The sequence below is a fragment of the Pyrgilauda ruficollis genome, unplaced genomic scaffold (assembly GCF_017590135.1).
Source record: "Pyrgilauda ruficollis isolate IOZ18807 unplaced genomic scaffold, ASM1759013v1 scaffold24, whole genome shotgun sequence".
Lineage (NCBI taxonomy): Eukaryota > Metazoa > Chordata > Aves > Passeriformes > Passeridae > Pyrgilauda > Pyrgilauda ruficollis.
Window position 1 is genome coordinate 17,950,732 of NW_024523648.1, and position 22,190 is coordinate 17,972,921.

The window sequence follows — 22,190 nt, forward strand, 5'->3', positions numbered from 1 at the left end:
TAACCCTTAGCTCTGAAGACTCTTTGCCAACAATGAAAATGGACTATTTACTTCTGTATACAACTCATTTAAACTTAGTTCTTAAGTATTTACCTGTTGCAAAGAAAAGAAAAGCGATTTCTGCAGGAGAAAAGTGAGCACATTGACCTGAAATACAGTGTTTGTTTCTAAACATTGGTAAGTTTAAGTTTTGTATGTCCCACAGGTGGTTGAAGGCTAGCTGAAGCCTAGGGATGGCTGCTGAAACTCTTTGCGATGTTAAGTCACAACTCTCCATTAAGAGGACCTCTGATGTTCAGCAAGAATGCACTTTCCTCACTATCTCCACATCCTTGTCAAATCTGGCCAGTGCTTCTCCCAAGTTAATGTCATGTGGAGAAGGACAGCGGGACTGAGAACACCATGACGGCACAATCCTTGTTTCTTTAACAGAGCAGGCCAAGAGCAGGAGGAGCTTGAGGCAACCCACTGCCTCCACAGCACTACTCCAAAGGCACCATAATCTCACCTAGTACAGTTCCTTGGAATCTTGTTATACCCAGATGGAAGGCAGACATTTTCTTGACAGGAATAGTGAGCAGTCCTCAGCCCCAGATTCCCCAGGAGACTTCCAGGAACAGGCTTCCTCCTTACCTCTCCTCTGGAACAGAGGGCTCTTGGTCAGACTCCGCAAGGATGGCACCGGCCCCTGTAGGGTCTCAGGCAGTTAGAAATGTTCTGCCAGGAGACAGTTGTGGAAGCCTTGGATTTCTAGTTCTATGCTTTGAAGGACACAAAAGTAAGAGATTCATCAAAAGGCAGCTTCTTAGCCAAGTATACTTACTGTACTTGGCGAAGCCCACTTTAAGTCTTGAACTCAAGCTCAAGACTACAAAGAACTAAAGGAACTATAATGTGTGACATCAAAATAGGTCTCAAACTTACTCAAATCCATAGAATAAAACAATTAGGAGTCTACATTCACATTTTTAAGCTGTTGCAAGTAAAGGAATCCCACAGAAAACTCTGAGAAGCTGGTTTCTAAGCCTTCAACTAAGGAACAAAGAACCTCAAAGCATGAGGCATTCCCCTTCAAACAGGCCTCAGCTATGTCAAAGTGAAGAAGCCGATGCTTCTGCTACAGCATTTTCTATGTTATTTTCAACATTACAGGAAGATGGGGTTTTTGTGTTCTGTTTTCTAATTACCACAAGCACCAAAGATGTTGGACTCCAGCTTTGTTTTTAACAAAGCAAAGACAGGGCAGATACTGCTGGAAAGCACATTCCTGTATTAAATACCCTCAGTATCCCTGCTCAGCTTAGGACCGGAGATTACAGCCATCCCGCCTGGCCTGCCTAGTCAGAATTTTCTGCCATGGGATAGTTTCAGCTGATTATGTTCCTTAAATATCTGCCTTCCCATAGAATCAGCAGGAAGTTCTCTCTCTTCACAGTCCATTGAAATACTCTATCCAGGCACAAGCACTCCAGGGCAGAGCAATTTGCAGCAATTCATCTTGAATTTTACAATTAGCAGATCATGTTCCAATGAAGGCTATCAAGCTGTAAAATCTTACTGCATACTGCAGTCAGACACTACAGTAAGTATTACAGAAAAAACACTATCACAAAAGAAAAAAGTTAAATTTATTATTTTAGTTCCCCTCTGTATATTCCTTGTCCTTCATCTGTACTTGGACCTCTCTTTGTCTTTTGATTTCTTAGGACTTCTGCTTCTGTCTGCTTTTTTATCCCAGTCTCTTACTCGGATGTCTTCTCTGTATTTGTCTTTTTGTCTGCTGTAAGTGTAATCTCTCTCCTGAGAACGGCTGCGACTCCGATGCCTGTCTTTCTTCTCACTCTTGGTCCTTTCCCTGCAGCGTTCTTCGTGCTTCCGGTCAGAATCCTGGCAGAGGAATTGGACAGAAATGCAGTTACAAACAAGAGGGGAAAACATACAGAGGCACAAAGAGAACTAGAGAAAAGTCAAGCATGGCTGGTTCCTTAGCTACAGCTGGTACTACCTTAAAGAGGTTCACATCCATGACAATTTGAAGAAGGTAACACAAAAATTCCCCACTGAAACCATCTGAAGAAGGTAAGTTTGTTTACAAGTTTCTGTTGGTGTTTATGGAAAAAAGCATGGCTGTCAGGCATGCTTCTTGCACTGCCTAAGGAGCTTTAGCAAAAACTGGTTATAGCAGGGATTCTATTATCAAACTCTTCACAAGCATCAAACATGTCTGTAAGCTAGATTTGGATTTCGGATTTTTTTACCTAAGCAATGCAAATATTTCCAAAAATAAGTTTTGGTTCAAGCCCCACAGGCATTCCAGTGCTTTGCAGATGCATAACATATTTTAAGACCTACCTGTAGTAATTCTTAATGGCCTAAATTCTAGGCTTCAGCAAAATGAACAACCTGACAGTTTACTATCACTGTATGTGCTAACAGAGAGATAAAATTTTATGGGATTTTAATAACAATACTGTTAAGCACAGATCAATATGAGTTAAGAAAAACGTCTACATTAAATCACACAATATTCAATTTCCTCATTTTTCTAAGGATGTACCATGACAGCAGCCATCACAACTGTATGGTTAACCTATACTTCATGTACAAACAAGCAAACTTCATTTATTTAAAATAATGGTGAACAAACTCTACTTTAAACAGAGATTTTATGCAGAAAGACAGTGACTGGGGTGGATCCCAGAGCAAACACCACCTTTAGAATGATATTGATAATGCCAAAAGTATTAGGGTTACAATAAGCAACAAAAACCCTCTGGAAAAACAGACACACAAATAATCACAGGTTTGATCTATAATAAAAACATTCTGCTACTGCTGGGTACAGTAACCTCCCTGGTTGCCAAATGCCTATTCCACATCTTTACTGTCCAACTTTATTTATTTAAAATCTGGATCCACCAAAAAGTCTCAGTCATGCTTCCAACTACTTGTAAGAGCTTTGTCCATCCAATCTCAAAATGATGCACAGCCATACTACTACTCTTGTTCCCAAAAGCCTCACTCTCCATATGTTTGAAAAAGCCAATTGGTTTCAAGCCCCTCTGTGACAAGGCCTGAGCAAACACCAGATGACGGACATGCTAGTGGAGGGGTAACAGGAACAAGACAAAAAATATTGGCCAGAAAACCAAATGGCGGGCTTGGTGTATGGCTGCCTTCTAACTGGTTTGTTGCTGGAGTTTCCTCCCAGCACATGGGAGAAAACAGGAGAAAAGCAGGACAGCACTCAGTTGAACAATCTACCAAATAAACACTGGAGACAAGGCCCCTGGTCAAGTGGGGGCAGAGAACAGGTTAGTGGACATTTCAAACTACAGACAAATGGCCCACATTGAATGCCACAGGAAAGGACAACTTGCTGAAAGGATTAGAAGTCATACAAGCATTGAGTTAAACAACAACAGCAACCTTCATAAAAGCATTTAAGGTACAGGTGTACAGGACAAATCTGAAAGTGACAACAAAGTCGCCACAGTAGCTGATATGATCACAACGTAAAGCAAAAAATCTGAATTTGAATTAATAGCATGAATTGCATCTTTATTTCTTGCCAGCGTAAGTTACATTTCCCCTTTAATAAGATTTTTCATTTTAAAGTCTTTGGCATGGAAAAGGGTCAATTTTTAAAACACACTAAATTACTTAAAAAAAAAAAAGGTATTTTGAAACCAAATTTTTATGCCCAAAAGTCAAAATCACACTGTTACGGAAGAAAAAGACTCGTACTTAAAAACAGGCTCTCTCTTACTGCTGAAATGTATTTCTCAACCCAGGATCATAGCCTCTCATCAGTCAGTGAGTAAGTGATGATCACCCCAGTTCTTTATCCAGCACTGTGTTGGAACACACATGAGGAAGGAAATAAGGAAAGAGACAAAGATGCTTCTCTGGAAGTTCATGGCTGATTTTGCCAAAAGTAGTAAATTTCTAAACAGCAGTCCCAGGTCAAAGAGCTAGAAATATCATGGCCACAGAAGTAAAATGCACACGCCACCTCTAACATACATTAAATACAGTAGTTAAAGGTTAAAAGGAGTAAACAAATAGAGAGAGCCTTTACTGGGGGGAGATTTTGATAAAACTTGATCCTGAATATGAAGGGTACAGTGTCCAATAAGCAGTAAAAGCAGGAAAACAAAACCAGAAAAATCAGAACCTCTGCCAAAACCAAAACTACAGAAATCTGAAATTGGGAAGTCCCTATGTCTCGCAAAAATCTATTGGATAGGCCATACTACCTCACAGATCCAGTTCTCTTAAAAAATAAAATCCAAGAGAAATCACACAGAGAAATCTGGAAGGCGAACAAAGTCCTAATATAGATCTCATGCAGAAGCATGTCCTGTATTCAAAAAACTCTACCAAATCCTATTCACAAACCCACATGGCAGTCCACCCTCCTGCCTCAGACCCACATCCTGTTACTTACTAAAAGCAAACCACAGCACCCTACCTCTTCTACCCACTGGAATGAAGTCAAACAGAACAAGACTCAAAAATATATTCTTGAAACATCAACAAAGAGGCCAAAGATTCAGGAAATGGGTGTCAGACTAAGAAAAGGATGAGTCAAAATATACTAAAGAAAAAAGTAACACCAGCAAGAGAACAGAAAAACAACTCAACATCATGGAAACTATTGAGAAAATAAAACCCCTTCAAGTCATAGCTAGAGTTGATAGTACAAACTGCAGCTCCAGTTGCCATAACTTCCCATTATAAGCCCCATATCTCTCTTAATTAAAATCTCTGCCACACTATGGACTTACGGTGTAAATTTCTGTAAGAAGCATGGTTACTGTGCTGCTGTTTTATTTTCAAGTTCTTACCTCAAATACATCCAGTGATTTACAAAACAGGGTAAAGGGAGAATGCTTTGTTTGCCTATACTAAAAATACTACCATTCACTAAAAAGTTTCCATGCTGTTATGCTTTGTGTTGGACTCAGTATTCCCGCTGAATATATTCCACCTCAGGAACATGCCTGCTTCCCCTTATTTTCACATATTATGCCCAAAGTATGAATAGTAAAAAATAAAATAAAATTAAAATTTGTGTATGCTAAGCAGGCATTTGTCACCTAAGCCAGCAGCAGATTTCACTGGAGAGGGCATGCCCAAAATACTGAGTCTGTGTGAGACTGAGTATATACTGCTCAGTATATGCATACTGTACAGTACACACTAACAAGGACATTCAAATCCAAAGAGAAAAATTCTTCCCAGAAATTAATTTTCACAGCTCCAAGAGGGAACTATGATGCCTGCCATCAGAGAATACAAGTAACCCTCCATCTGTGATTTCGGGCATAAGAAAGCTAAACTACTTACAGCAAAATGGGTAAAGGTGACTAAGAGAGAAGAAAGCTGTGGGAAAGAAGATACCAGAACACAGCAGCAGCAGATTACAAGAACAAACCACATCAGGAGCAGGTGACTAAATCACAAAAAGATACACATAAACACAGAGATCACATAGACAAGCATTAGAATATGTTCTATTCCAGAACCTGAAAACAGCACCAAGAATCCCTCTGTTGTCATTCATGCTTCTGGGCTATGAAGTCTTACAATCCATTTACAATGATTAGAACAGATGTTAAAAAACTACTGCTGCCAGCACTTGTGCCAAATACAGGGGTGAAGACTTCCAAATGATTTTAAAATGTTCTCTACTGATAACGCATGAACAGCCAGTTCCATGGGTGTAACTCCTGAACCATCAGGAACAAAGATTGCCAGCAAAAATACCTGTTTCAAGAAGTCTAAAGCAACAGTTTCCATCAGCCAAACAGACAGCAGGAAGTCTACACCAACATTAGTCCACACCTCTTGTATGCATGCACTGCAGTCAGGACTTTACCTACCTGTAAAAGCCCCTGCCCTCCACTCAAAGGACCCTGACTGAATTAGCGCAGTGACAAAAAGACTGGGTGCCTGAATGAGCAATAGGGCTCACTGGAATATTTTAATTGCTGATGTTAATAAGAAAAATCATTTTCAAGCATCTCAGCAAGAAGTGATGTATAAGAACAGAATCATGTATGCTTTGTGTACCCAAACCTTTCAGCAGTACTCAAAACTCGGGATGGAACAATAGCTTTATTTGCTCTGGCTGAAACTTTTTCACTTTCTGCAAAGTTGCTAGAAGACAGCTTTGTTCTCACTCATAAAGCTTGCACTGTTAAAATACTGGAGTTTGGCTTTTTATTTTCCAGCTTAGCTCAATTCTTCCTACTGCTCACTTCAGTGGTGGTTAACCCTCCACTTTCTCACTGCGGACTTTGTTTCCACAAAACACCATATCTTCAGTATCCCAAGTTCACAGAAATGTGGGAATGCTGTCCTGACAGGCTGCAGTGGAACTAATGAATGACAGAATTACTGTCTCCCGGTGCTGTCTTCCACAACCCCTGCCTCACAGCACCATAGGCTTGCACATTCCACATGCAAGCAAACCCACACACAGATTTTACACAAACACTTCCAAAACAATTAAGGACAAATACAAAAAGATAACGTAGAGAGATTGTACTCCCAACTCCATATAGGAAAAACTCAACCTATTATGGTCTGGCAAGAAAATGAGACATAGTCTACAGTAATGAAATATTATTAACTACTACTTTATGACTAGGAATATGTGAACAACAGGTTCAAAGTGCTGAAGATCCCCTATTTTACAAGAGACTACATTGCCTCTTCAGGATGTTTTGGCAAAAAAACACTAAGACCTGCCAAGCTACAAAAGTCCATGAGTAAACCCTCTTTCATAATCAAATATTAACATCAGCGTTCTGTAGGTTTACAGCTGCTGTATGTTACACAGGACTTTGCACACCATGTCCTTATTCAATATCACACTTTCTTCCTGGCTTCTTTTATGAGGAAAACAATGAACAGGTATAAAGTTAATGCATGAAGAGTCAAGTACCTCAGATTTTTTGGTCCTCTTGTCATCATCTTCATCTTCAGAGTGGTGGTGCTTTTTCTTCTTCTGTTTTTTAGCCAAGTGTGACTGACTTGTGTGAGACTCTTCTACATCCTCATCCAGCACAAGGTCATACTTGGCACTGATGATGCTGGTTAAGGACAGACCTGTTTCCCAATATCAGTAAGGAGCAGAACAAACAGCCTGGGAAGCAAACCAATCCCTGTTTATCTGACAAGAGTTTACCAAGACTAAACACATATTTCAGTCAGAACACAGTCGTACACACTTTAAAAAAAAAAAAAAAAATCAGCTGTGCTAAAATGACTGAAGTCTGTCCTGTTAAACAATACAGCCAGGCTGCATTCTCCTTTCTTTTCTACCTGTGGATATCTGAACAAGCTATGGCGTTTTCTCTCAAGCTTACCATAAGCAAAGTACAATCTTAGAGAATTATTTAATTACAGGAATGGTCTCATTTTGGATGCAGAAGGTCCTCTCTGAAACTACTTATAGAACTCTGTTATGCCATATGTCATTCCAGGGCTGTGGACTAGGAACATTATTCACCTGCACGCAAAATGGAAGTGAAACAGCACATTTTGATTTGACTAAATTCAAAGTAAAAACCACAAAATATTAAATTTCATCTCAAACACCAAATGGTTATACAAGCTAGAAGGCAAACATCCATTTGGAAGGCTTTAAAAATAAGAAGTTTTTTTGAGACTGTTTTCATAAATTCTACTTAATTCAAAAAGTACCTTTGAAAAGAAAAGGATACTCTTGCTTTGGTTTTACCTTGTCTTTCAGAGCAAATTTCGAAGGTTTGTCACGTTCCTTCTCATAGTCCTTGAAATCTTCCTTGGTATACCGCCCACCTGTCCACAAAAAAGTATGTTCATTTCACTTTAACCACAAACACAACCAAGACCCACAACTATCACAAAGTTATGATGATGATTTAGGGGCTCTTTATAATCACAGAGAGCTCCAGAGCAGGATACAGTTCCAGAAACACTGACATGTGCGTAACAGACTAGAAGAGAGCAGGACAAGTTGTGATGTTCTGCCCTTCTCTTGCTTGTTAAACAACACCCAGCTTTCTGCTCATTCATGTCCAGTGGAGAAAACACATAAAGAGGATCACAAAGCAGGATTCAGCAACTGGCATAGTCTCATTTCTATTACAGTTCCTATATCACACTACTTAAAATTCTGTTACCATGAAAGCCCACAGACTGTTATCATTAAATGATTTTTTGCTCTGGTCTGCACGGAGGGAAACCTCTGAGCTCAAGAATTCAAATGGAAGACTACGACAAAAAAAGTTCACGTCTAGATTTAAAGAGGGACACGATGGATTTCAGTTTCCGCTCACTGAAGCACCAACGCACGGATCAACGAACAACGGCAGCGTGCTGCCCTCTCACGGCCACGCTTAGAACTGCAACACTCACTGGCTGGGCCAGAAACCACCACCGAGGATGGAAGGACATTTTTTGGGTACTACATAGGCACAAGAGGACAATATAGTTAGCTTTCCAATATTTTGGACAATTTAGACCTCGGGTCAAGTTTCCCACGCAGGCAGTCAATGCAGGATGCACTACAGCACCTGGTATACACAGAATACAGAGTATCTCAGCTCTGTGCAGGACAAGTTCCAGCATCTCAGTGTTCATGGCCACAATCCTACCTGGAGAAACTGCATGCCAACAACTGACTGCATTTTTAGAAGACCACACACAAGAATGTCACCAATGCAATGCACAGACATCTCTCCAAATCCAGTGTTCTGTTCATGCCCCCAGTATTCAAATAACCACTGCATCCACCTCTTCCAGACCCTTCTCCTCCCATCTTCAAACATCTGAAATTTTGTTTTTGTAACATACAATCTGCCATGCTGTATGCTTGACCTACAGGAGGTAAAGTGCAGAAATCCCTGGCCTGAATACTGACTTTTCCTTGTATACACCTGACTGTCACACAGCGAATAAAGAAACTAGAAAACAACAATGTATCGGCATATTATTTTGCTCTAAGTAATGTATATAAAAAAAAAACAAGTCCAAAATTTGAGATGAAAAAAAAGTTTAGCGGCAAAATTGCATTGGCTAAAAAGGTAATCAGTGGCAATGTTCATGTAACAGTAGGAAGCTCTTCTATTTTTTCTTATGAAACAAATGAAGGGAAGAACTAACAACTGTGTTGGCTCTATTTATTACAGAACCAGGAACATTTATATGCCTGAAGACGAGATGATTCGAACTCCTAATTCTTTATATAATGCTTAGTTTAGAAGTCATGGCTTATTAAGTTATGAGGATCAAAGAATTGCAAATATACCTACCTTTTCCCTTCCATTTAATCTTTGCAACAGACTGGCTAAAATCCACATGTATCCGTCTGTCATCTATCAGCACATTGTCCATTTTGAAGTAGGCTTTCTCACAGTCTTCCTCCTGATATTTACCAGGAAAATCTTGAGTCATGATTATTTCATAGGAATATTCACAGAAAAGCTCAAATACAAATTCAACTGCTTAGTGGCATACATTTCTTTCTGAAATTGCCTAAAGCACCACAGTTCTTGAACTGTACCATTGCAAAAGAAATAGGTATGCTTTGTCTGAATATCACCATTTCAATTCCCAATTCTTCAGTTCATTTCAGTATTTTAAAAAATTGCCAATCCAGCTACATGTTTGGCACATGTAATACATTCAGGAAAAAGAAAAGGAAAATAGAAAAACTGATAAAAGTTCCATTTTAACTACATAAGTAGGCTAAAGAAAAGTGAGAACATTTTCCAGTGTTGTCCTCACAGATGAGAGATACCATCACACATAAAGATACACACCACCAAGAGAACTATCATCATCCATCCCACAGTAAAAGCAGTGTGTTGATACAGCAGGCATCATTTACAAGCCCAGAAGAGAAAACAACTGTACACATGGATCCATCTTATTCCACACAACCTCCTTTCTTTATGCTGCATGCTCCTAGCATTCCTTTCTTCAACTCTTTGAAGACTTAATGCACTCTTGGGAAAAAAAAGGCCTGATCTCCTCCCACTGCTTTCAAGACAGTCTAAGTACATTTTTGTACTGGCTGACTTACATGCTTGCCTCATTCAGGACCTACAACTTCTATAATTAAGTTATAGTTTCTCTCAGTAACAGAAAATATTAGTATTCCACACTTGAAGATATCAGTGTTTTTCCTAAATGGAAGTACACCAAAAAGGGGCTTTTACAAGCAGGATCTACATACAGTTCATACCTAAATGCCATACCTTTTCAAATTCAATGAAAGCATAACAAAGAGATTCACCAGTCTTCCAGTCTCGGATCACTTCACAACTGAAAAAATGACATGAAATTAAAACGTCAACACTGTTGGAGCAAAAAATGTAGGTAGGAAAGCACTGCTTAAAAGGGAGAGTAAGAGCTAAAAAAATAACCCAAAAAACCCCAACCCACAAAACCTAAACACCTTGGAGGTATTAAAACACCTGATTCTGAGACTCCCTATTGCAAGAAAAAAAGCATGAGACATTGCTTTGAGCAATTACACTGAACTCACACGTGGCTACCCTGAAGCACAAAACTAGAGATGAATTTCAAATCAATCAAACAAAATACATTTTCCAACATTACTGTTTGCTTTTAATTTTTTTGCTTTTCACCAATGCAAGACCAGAAATTTCACATTATGTTTTCTCTGTCATGTTAAGCAAAAGTTTAAACAAACATCCTGTGACAAACTTTCAAACTTTCTCTTCTTAGCAAGCACCTCTTCAGCAGCCCCACTTTTTATCATGCAAAAATAAAAAGCCTGAAAGCACTAAGTAGTGCAAAATGGGAACAATATAGTATTGTATCAGTGTTACGCAACTCTTATACTGGACATCAGAATTCTGACTACAGGATGCTGAAGGAGGGCACACAGGCAACAAGGGCAGGACATGTGGCATTAAGGTGAGAATAATGTGAGGCACGTAGAGAGGAAGTGACAAATCAGGATTTGCAATCAAAAGACGATCAACACTGAAAGAAAAAAAATCTGGGGGGGGAAAGAAAAAAAGTAGACCATAAGGCTATTCAGACAAGCTATAGGAATTCTTTGCAGCAGAAGGCAGAATGATTTTGTGCAAGAACCTTCCTTCACGGATTATTCAGAGAACCCATCTGAAAGTGGAAGGACTGCAGAAGAGTGACAGCTCTGACAGAGGTACAAAAAATTAGGAATCCTTACAACATAGAGAATTCATGCTGGAGTAGTAGGAGTGGCACACAATGTCAATTTCCCCTCCCAGACAGTATAGTTTAGCATCTAGAAGCCTGCAGACCTGTGTGCCAGTACTGCACAAACTGCTAGAAGCTAAGCAGAACAAAGTTAGCACACATCTGAATACTCCTACTCTGGACCACCTGAATAAACTTAAGTGATATGCTCTAATAGAGTCAATATTCATGTGTGGTGATGATGATGATCCAATTCATGAAGTCTTTTGAAATCCCTCTGCAAATTCTAATAAACTCCTGCATCAAAGGCTTTTGAGGAAAGTAAGCAGAAAGGGCATAAGGAACATCTTTGCATTGATAAACATGCAACAAGATAAGCATGGGTTGGGTTGAACCTTAACAGTATATTGTAAAAAAACCCCAAAAACTCTCAAAAAACCCCAATTAAAAAAAAAAAAAACCAAAAAAAACCAGCTTTAGCATTCACTAGAAAAGGAGTTGAGAGCAAAACAAAGAACAAAACTGTTCCACTATAAATCTGTAACTTCTTCAAAACTGTGTGCAGTTTGGGTTCTCTCATCTTGAGATGAAAACAAAAGAACAGGGAAAGGACAAGAAAAGCGAAACAAGGTAATGAAGTCTCTGCTATGAAGAAGCATGAATATGTAGGTTCGTGCTCTTAGCAAGGAAAAGAAATAACTTTGGGGTGTAGGACAGAGGAGTGTAGGAAAGCAGATTTCATTGCCCATCCTGTCTTTTGATAGCAGTACTACAAGGAATCAGCTGAAACTACTAGAAGGCCAGGTCAAAACTAAGAAGGGCAGCAGGAATGAGGAACACCTTACAAGGAGTATATCAGATGCCACAGATGTTTGGTGCTTTATCACAAACCACACATACTCCCACAGGAAAGAAAAACCCAGAAACTCTATCCAGCTCACTGAGCATTAGACATAAAAACTGCTGAAAGGAGTGAGAGGATGGGGGCAAAGAGGAGTGTCATATTCCTTCTTGGTTCCTACACTTTAGGCTTTCCTTAAAACCACTCCTGGGAACAGGATACTTATCTAGCTAGATCTGCCTTTGATTCCCATTGTTATGGTCTCTATCCAAACAGAGCATAAATCTCCTGAGACACCAAACTACTCCTTTACAGCCAAACCTAAACATACTGGGAGAAATCATGTTCAGTTTCAACAAAGAAGGTTTTCTCTTTTATCATAATTACCTTTTAATGGGACCAAATCGTGAAAATATTATCTCCAGGTCTTCACCTGTGGTCACAGGATTCAGTTTACAAACAAACAGCACATTTTCTGGTGGCTTGATGTCTGCATCTGGCAAGTCTCCCACCTGGGATACAGAAAGAAGACATTCATCACTTGGCCTAAAGCTCTCTGTAGGTAGCACAGAACACTGGGAACACATTTTTTGCGTGATCTCACATTCCTATCACAAAATCAAAACTTTATTAAATATTTTTGCTACTCAGTCTCACAAAAAAACTGTTTTCTATAGCACCTAAAATTTATTATTTATTTGCAATTCCACCACTGAACTTCATGAAAGTTCACAAATACGTTCTACTGTGATTTTTCTGTTCTTAGCATAAAAAACATACAGTTCTAAAATGTGGAAGTGCACCCTTTTTGTCCCTACAAATCTACTGCAACATTGTGGCCAGATCTGGCTTGATCTTGGACTAAGTCTCTGCTGGCAAACTATTCACCATAAATTTGAATTTGGTAGTTGTAAGGAAGTGAGATTAATTCACTCATCTTTCAATGGTGTGTATTTTTTATTTACTTCTCCTTTTTTCTCAAATAACAAAAACAAACAAACAAAAAACAAAAAAAAAAGAAAAAAGAAAATAAAAAAGGGACTTCAAAACCTGTTTACAATTTTTGTTACTATGGAGTTTACCACTGTATGCACTGGGAGGAGTTTGTCACAAATTAGCTCAGCACACATGCTAAAACTTTTCTAGACTGCAGGTGTTACAGCAGCATACTATGTCTGTTACATTTTTTAATTGGATGAATTTCCAGCAAGTTTTTAGGAAGCCTCCACTGGCCCACTCTGACAATGAAGTATCACTGGTTTTATCAGAAAACCACAGCATGAGTGCTCATGCTCAATCCTTTCACTGTACAACAGATATTTAATAGCAGATTCTGAAACATGACTTCATCACCAGATAGGTGATTTCAAGACAAATAGTACATATCCTCCTAGACTTAATAACATGCACACACAGAGGAATAAGATCTAAAAGATAAATACAGAAAGATGTTCACCATTTCCAAAAGAATGGCACGAGTTTTTGCTTCTTTTTCTGCCTGAACTTCTTCTATTTCATCTGCAGACTGTCCTGTCATGTCATCAATTTCTTCATCTGCTCCTATTCTGCCACTCTGAAAAATGAAGGAAAAGGCTATTTATTACCAAGCCATGGCCAAAAACTCTCATTTTCCAACTATTACTTGGACAACCTCTTCCCTCACCCCTCAAGACATGAAAAATGCTTAAGCACTGTATGTCTGCAGAACTGGGCTTTCATTGTATTCTTCCCACTTAGATTAGAACAAAAGAAAAAAAGGAAGATGTTATCCTCATATTTCAGGCACTGTGAACTATTTCTGAACATCTGTGACTAGTCTGAACCATATTCAGTGAGGTACTCTAAATTCTTTTATATATACCCACCCACTCAACATCTCACAAGTGTCAACTCATCCAGATAACTCCTGCCACAAATGAAGGTAAGGAACACTGCAAACATCTGTTGTGTCTAGCAAGACATTAAATAGAGCATAGCACAAAATAACAATTTTGGTTTTAATCATCTATACCTAGGCAGGACTTGAGGTTTGTGTTTTTCTCTCCTCACTAGCATCTCTAGAATGCTGCCTTTCTTACAGACCTATCTATGCTAAAAGGGGAGGATATGCCTATCCTCAGACAGGCTATGAGGAAAAAAACTCAGTACAAGTCTTCACATCTCTATGCTGCTGGCATCTCTCTCATGTACCTTCAGATATGTTAAGAAGCTATGAGGAAAAAAACTCAGTACAAGTCTTCACATCTCTATGCTGCTGGCATAGAGCTACTAAATACCTTATTCTTAACATATCTGAAGGTACATCAGAGATTAACCACTGTGCACACATACCATGAAACCCTAATTTCAATATTGTAATTGTATCTATTAAGCTTAAAAATAAACAATATTCTCTCTAGTTAATTAATTCATTACTTGAAACAACTGTTTCCATACAAAGGAATAATCTCATATATAATTTCTGTAAATGCATACTATGACTAAATTATTAATAACTGCTATTATTTTTATAAAATTCCTTCTGTTTGAACAAATAGCCCACAGTAGTATGTGTGCCTGCACATATAACTCTAAGAATGACCAAGGTTATTTCCACTGAAACACAACCTATTCACATTTAAAAGGAAAACAGCAGTAACCATTTTAATATTAATAAATGTTAGTTATATTTTGTCTTCTACCAGAGTATACAGAAAACCATTAATACTAGCGTTGAATATTCTGAATGTTCTGCCTATCTACACTGTAAATAGAAACCTAAAATACAGCTTTCAAACACATCTCCAAGGGAGCCACAGGGGACAGCACCCAAGTCATGCTTTTATCCTTCTCTTGAAAGGTTAAGCAGCTGTGTTTGATTAAACACAGCAGTAGCTCCAAATAACCGACAAGCATTTGACATATCAGAACTCAAGCTGGCACTGTAGAAGAACACCTTCTGCATGAAAAAATGTATAGCTCTTTTAGGACACAAATTCTTGAAGACTGATTTCTTATTTTGGCCAAATCTCCATTGGACACTAATTGAGATAATCTTATTTAATTATTTCTTCCAACTTTTCCCTGATGCAAACACTCACATCAAGCTGTTCCTTTGTAGGTTCTGGTGAGCGATCAGGAACACACAAACCAGGTGGATCATCAAAGGGATCATCTAAAATTACTGTATGATTTATCCTTAGGGGAAACAAAATCAAGATCAGCATTGGTTACAAGCAAGTAAAACTTGGTTTACCCAACTAACAGCACACCAGCCCCACTAAATCTCAGTTGTATCCCAAACAGCCAAATATCCTGTGTGCTTGTAAATTCTAGCACTGATGCTTTTGGAAGGGCGACATGGATGAATATTTTTGTACATACTTGTTTATTTAGTACTTGTTAATACTGGGGGAGAAAAGGATTTAAGATAGCATGTATAGGTCACCTGACATCATGATATTCATCTAGTTTCCAAAAGAAGTAAATTCACTCGATAATAATGTATTCCTCCAAAAGTAACGTTAAAAGCAGTCACACCTGATATCTTGATATGGGATAAAATCCTTATCTACAAAGGTTTCATTAATTGTCTTCAGTACATCCATGCCTTCTGTCACTTCTCCAAATACTGTATGTACACCATCAAGGTAATCCAGGTTTTCCCCTGTGGTAATGAGGAACTAGAAAAGAAGATACAAAACTAGGAACAGTAAATAGAAAAATTCAGGTTACTTTTTTTTTTTTTTTTACCTGAACACACTCTCGCAAAATTCAGAGAGGGAAAAAAAAGCCTCTTCCCATTTTTTGTAGAAGACTGCTCTGAGAATGTGGTGAGCCAACGTACAGCTCACAGCCACTGCCTGAGGACATCTCCCTCTGCAGGAGCCTGTGGATGCAGCTCACAGGACCCTTCTGTGAACTGGTAATCGGGCACAAGGGCATTGGAGCACCAGAGAGAACTCTGCTGGGGAGGTCTGGTGAGCAAGACCAGCAAAGGTTGTGACTGGCATCACAGCTGATGAAAGGGAAAGGACAGAAAGAGCAGCATTTGGCAGGTATTTTTTCATAAATTTGGCAAAAACTCCCTAGTACTATCTTTACCTAACCCCCATACTACTACTTTTACCTACTATCTTTACCTATGCTATCCAGACTTTTTTCCTCTCTTCCCACAAACCCTTGTCTCCTGAAAAACAGGATGCAGTAGCATTGAGAGAAGACCTAGCATACACTGACTTAGATCAGCTTGAACTGGCACTGGAAAGTATCTTATCACAAATCAGATCTTTCACCTTAAAGTAAAACTGAAACTATGAAAACTGATACCAGCTGAGAATTCAATAACAAATATAGAGGGCACTTGGTAATGGAGGAGAGATGAATAGGCAGATATGCACAAATAACAGGACACAACTGCTGCACCCACACTTCACAGTCTGACTAGTACATCTCACTCCTCATTCTCTCTACAACACAGTTAAGATCGGTTAGTATTTGGTAAAGGTTACACTATGCTACAATATATTTGTAAGGCAACTCCATGTAGTTCCTTTCTGGAATTTTTCTTTCCCAAGGAGCTGCAATAACGTTCCTGGGAACAGCACTCATTCCCACACACCTGCATATACACTAGCAGGCTGCATCTTAAATATTAATACAAATGTAATCTATTTTTCCTAAATACTCCAAGCATGCCATTTTATATATACAATATAGGGAAGCAGCATAATAACCTGTCTATATTACAAGCTCTAGCTCCAATAAAACCCTACCTTTTTTTAAATTGTTCTTTGATTATTAAAAATCCCTCTTTTTAAAAATTAAAATACATGGATATTAGAAGTGAGGCATTTTAATTCATATAAGTGACCTAATGCACCTAAAATAATAATAGCTCAGAAATAATAGTGTTCTATGAGCTTTAAAAACCAAAAAACCTTACAAAGTAAGTAACAAGAATTACCTACAGCAAAATCTTTAGGTGCAAGAACAACAAACAGCAAAGAGAACAAGACCACTTTCAAAAAAGACCACATTATTAATGCACTTTCAAGTAACCATACAGGAGAAACTGTAATATGATTACAATTTCCAAACTAATACAAAGTCATGACCAGAAAATGTAAACATTATTTCAAAACTCCATTTCCTTAATTTTCACTTCCATTTAATGACAGATTTTTTTCTCTGACCATTTTTTACATTAGCAAAATGACATCAAAGAATTAACAAAGTGCTGACCTGTGATCCATGCTGATCACTGCCATTGTTCACCATTGACACAGTTCCCTTCTTTTTGTGCTTGATTCTCGGCACCTTTTCAGCCTCAAAAAATCTGGCTTGATCACCATACAGCTGACTAAAATAAGATATATAACAAATATGTTACAAGAAAAAGAAATTTTTAAAAGTGAGCTAATCAGACATTTTAAAACTGTAAACGACATCTCAAAAAATTTTTACATTTCACATTTATATTAGGCCTTCAAATAAACCTATATTTTATGAACATATTTATGGACCTGTACACTTCCACAGTTTATATTGCAAGGAACAACAAATTTTTCTCTGGACATTTCACAGAGGCTTTTTGGGGGATGGGAAGGGTATAATTATATATTCTTAAGTACAATATGTAACATTTTTCTGGTGCATGAAGGAACTATACATTTTAAGTAGGTTCTGCAAAAATAAATTACTCCACACTGTAAAATGCAGTTATTTACATCAAAAATTTATCTCCCAAGAAGAAAAGAAAAGCAGTATATCTATATGCAAAATCAGTTCATCCTACAGACAGACTACATACAGTAATTTGGGATATATAGGATATAGCAAATTGTTGCATTCTTTTAAATTTTTTATGTCTAACCCTGCTATCACTTATTTTGTCTCACTCCATAAACTGACAGATGCATGATCAATAACCATATTTGCCCAAACATAAGGATAGTGCTGTGTTTAAACTCATTCTGCTAAGCAGGTGCTAGCCTCTATGAAGAGAGGATTCAAATCAAACTTTGCCTGCAAGAACAGAAACTCCAGTTTCATGGACTGCAGCAGAAACAAACAGGTACAAAAGACAAATTGACCTTCTCCATGCTATTGCCAGACAGGATCTGACACTCTCATCACACTGTACTTCCCAATTTGCCACACCAGTAAGTCTTAGAAGATTTGTAACATATCAAAATAAACTTAATTTACTCGTGTGCAGAGACAGGCAAGTCTGGCAAGTTTACCTACCTAGACTTGCATCTGCTTAGCACAGGTACACTGCTTTCAGGACCACCGGAGTGGTGATTCATGGATCCATGAGCTCCAGGTTTTGTATTTAAGAGGCTCTGACAGACTGACTTACAAAAGCAAACATTACTCTCGAAACACTGTCTCTGTTCCAGCTGAACTCTTTCATTGCTGTATATTGTGCTCCCCAGCATCTCCCTGGTAAATAGTTCTGCATACAGAACACATGCACTTTAACTCCATCCTAGCTGTCTGAATGATTCTCTCAACTCTTGTCTCTGTGACCACCAAAAACTTCTTGAACAAATAGGAAAAGCGATTTCCTTATAAACATCCAACATGACTAAAACAAACTCAAGTAAGGCGATCACTTTCTTATACAAAGAGGAAATCAAGCATAGCTTCTATGCTTCACTCAAGCTCAATTTAGTGCATTTTGTTATAATAATAAATGTATTCACAATGCTAATTGATTTTGTCTTCTACAGAGCACTTAGTCATGATACTTTTCTTACCAAACATAGTTATTTGCCAGCTTTTAAACAGACAGAAATGTATGTACAAGCTGTTACCTGTAACTTCTAAGGTCAGAGACAGAGCAATGTCCAGGAAAAAAACAGTGAATGGCCAAATGCAGCATAGAAATTTAAAAAGGTATCTAAGTATGAAAACCAAAGAAGCTTATGCATCAACATTTTTACTTCCCACCAGTAATTCTGCCCCAAGAAAGCTGAAGACAATCTAACTGGAACTCCTACTCCCTTACACAAATTCTCTGTTGAGATATATATATATATAGATATATACATATGTATGTATCATTTTTATACATAAACACTTACCAAAATATGGATTCCCCTCCACGACCAGTTCCCATGGGATCACCAGTTTGTATAATAAAATCCCTCTGTCACAAAGGAGAATACATAAGATATTGCTTTTATGTTTGTGAATTTAAACCAACCAAAAACCAAAGAATTGAGAATACTCACCTGTACATTATAAATAAGGCAATAGTTGTAGTACTTGACTTTGCAGAGCTTCAGGAAATTCAGACAAGCTGCAAGAAATCATAGCAACATTTACAAAGGAAAGTCCGGATACAATTAGAATAGCTGTAACAGAGCCCTAGTTTAACGTGCAGAAAGGTGGTTTTGGAGCAGACTGTATCGAGACTTGTCAGGATACAACCTCTAAACGCTGAGAGAAATGCTCGAAAGAGACCCAGCATTTCCTCCCTTGCTACAAACCACCTCCAGCGATTCAAAGAACCCTAACCACGGCTAGTTATTCAGAAACACACTTCCCCCACCGTTTCTTTTCAAACACTTGAAAGAAGCTGACGATAGCCCTTCGATTTAGCAGATACTGCATTTGCGGCCGCAAGCGCTGACTGCATCCCCCCGGCCTCTGTCCCGAGCGAGGCCGCCACCCGCCCGCCAAGGGGAAGGCCGGTGCCGGGGGGTCAGGGCCGAGCCCGGCGCGGGCGGGGGCCAGGGAAAGCCGGTGCGGGCGCGGCTCGTACCGCGGGGCCGCTCCTCCGTGTACAGGTCGATGACCAGGTCGCCCACCGTGGTCTCCAGCAGCACCGCCATGGCCGCGCACTGCGCTGCCCGCCCGCGGCTGGCGCGCCCTCTGGCGGCGCGGAGGACCCCGCGAGCCATCAGGGGCGGGCTGCGCCCGCAGTCCTGAGGGAGCGCTCGGTGGAAAACGAGGAACGTGTAAAAGTTAAGGAAGGATGTTCTTTGACATGTAAGATCCTGGTATACTTTCAGACAGAACAATTCGGCTGCAAAAGACCTCCCTGAGATCGAGCCCAAGCTGAGACATAACTGGCACACCCAGTCGTTCCTTTAACACCTCCAGGGATGGTGAATCCACCGTCTCCCTGGGCAGTCCTCAGCCCAGTCCATGCTCTTGTAAGCTGCTGAGTCATTGTGAACTGTTGTGCCCAAGCACAAGAAGCTGGATTTACAATCATGAAAACCTGACAGACCCAAGCGTTTCCCATCGAGAGACCCCTGTCTTCCTCACACAGCTGGTGACCATGAAGCACCCAGTTAGTGACTGCGAAAACAATGAGGAGCAGGTGTCAGCTAAGGACTGCGGTAAGTGGAATCATTTAAAAAGGAAGATATTTGAGTGTGATCTATCTGTTCAGTTATGCAAGGTGCATAGAAACAACGAGATTAAGTTAATTCTGACTCACTAGATAGAGCTTCCCAAGCATCTGCTTTACTTAGTGCCCTTCTAGGTTGCTGTAAGGCCCCAAAACTCTTGCTCAAGGAGCGCAGGCAGTCCACTCAGTCTCTTGTGCCACATGCTGGTAAGAGCCACACATTACAAGAACAGGGACACTGCCAGCTTGCAGTCGAACTGAGCACCTCAGGCGTCCTGGTGCCCAGGGTGGTGGAAGACCCCTGAGAGCAGAGGCACAGGAGGATGAGCTGACACCCTGGGCAGCTGTGCAGGGCACCCCACACGCGCAGAGCTCCGGTCTGACACAGCTGATGCGTTCCAGTGCCTGTGCTGTGCAAGCATGCTGGCACGGCATTGCTGCTCGTAGGAAACGCTACAAACCCTTATTTTTCTGAGGCATGTGCAGACTTTAGCTGGTGTCTTGCAGGCCCACAAGCATATCTGCGTGGTGTTCTTTGTTCTGGTGCTGCATGTGCTCATAGCTTACTCTCTCAGGCTGTACAGGGGTGCTTGCCTTTTCCTATTCTTCAAGTTTCCCCTTGCAGGCTATGCATTGCTTCCAAACAGGATTTGTCACAAGCTGAAGGAAGCCACCTCTTTTCAAAATCAGTGCAGTATATATCATATTTATATGCCAAGCTCAGCATCTGAAACAGATAAATAAACAGCAAGTGCTGTTTTATGAGCAAGTGCTTATATGCTAGGACTTGCTCCAGAACCCACTGAAATAAATTTGATATTTTTTTGCTAGGCATTTAAATAAAACTGTTGCGCAGGCAAAAAAAAAAAAAAAAAAATCAATATGAAGTCTAACTTCTATTCATTGTCTGACATGCTGTGTCACATTCCCAAATCTGTGTGAAAAAGCCAGATAGAGGGTTGATATTGAAGCCTTCTCTCCCCTGTCCAAGCTGTGAGCAGGTAAGGAACACCTCGTTTGCAGCCTCCTTGGCAGCAAAGTAAGCGATGGGCTGTCGCCCAGGTTCCTGGAGGTCTGGGCTGAGCTGAGCTGACCCACAGCAGGGAAAAATGGCATGGGCTGGCATGGGCAGGTGTGCCAGGGACAGTTTTTGTTGCTCACCTTGGCCACAGGGCTTGGTTTTGCCCCCACTCCTCAGCACTGCCTGACAATGCAAGGAAAACAGTGCTCAGGAAAGGCCAGGAGGGAGACTTGGGGCTGCTGACAACTTCTCTTCCAGAGCCACCAAGGCCCTGGCTGGAGGACAAGAACATCTGAAGGACCTGTGTGTAGCCATGATATTTTCTGAAAAATCCTTTTCCCAGAATTTTTGCTCCTGAGAAGCTGAGGAGTCTCAGGAAAGAAATGTAAACAATAATCTGCTGCTGTGGAGTGCAACAGGTGCATCTGTGACCGGTGCATATTGGTTGTTTCTAATTAATGGCCAATCACAGTCAGCTGGCTCGGACTCTGAGAGTCACGAGCTTTTGTTATCATTCCTCTCCTGTCCTTTCTAGCCTTCTGATGAATCTTTTCTCTCTATTATTTTGGTATAGTTTTAGTATAGCATTTCAATATAATATATATCATAATATAAGAAACCAGCCTTCTGAAACATGGAGTCAAGATTCTTGTCTCTTCCCTCGTCCTGACATCCTCGAACACAACCATACCTGTGGACCATGCAAGAACCTGTGGCCAGGCTGTGCAATGGGGAGGGCTCAGACAGAGCCTCCAGGGCTCCCCCATGAAAGG

At 39.9% G+C, this 22,190-nt stretch overlaps 1 protein-coding gene across 1 annotated transcript; it reads right to left on the minus strand.

Moving 5' to 3' along the window:
* Positions 1–1,608: 1,608 nt before the first annotated feature.
* On the minus strand, positions 1,609–19,895 carry PPIL4 (peptidylprolyl isomerase like 4). Its single transcript, XM_041470083.1, has 13 exons — positions 19,803–19,895; positions 19,270–19,337; positions 19,120–19,184; positions 17,273–17,390; positions 15,569–15,711; positions 15,130–15,226; positions 13,506–13,622; positions 12,437–12,561; positions 10,257–10,323; positions 9,309–9,420; positions 7,737–7,833; positions 6,956–7,094; positions 1,609–1,887 (listed from the first exon to the last, which is right to left on the minus strand). Exons 1-13 carry the CDS (start codon positions 19,870–19,872, stop codon positions 1,666–1,668), a joined length of 1,440 nt encoding a protein of 479 aa, XP_041326017.1. The 5' UTR covers positions 19,873–19,895; the 3' UTR covers positions 1,609–1,665.
* Between the last annotated feature and the right edge of the window lie 2,295 nt (positions 19,896–22,190).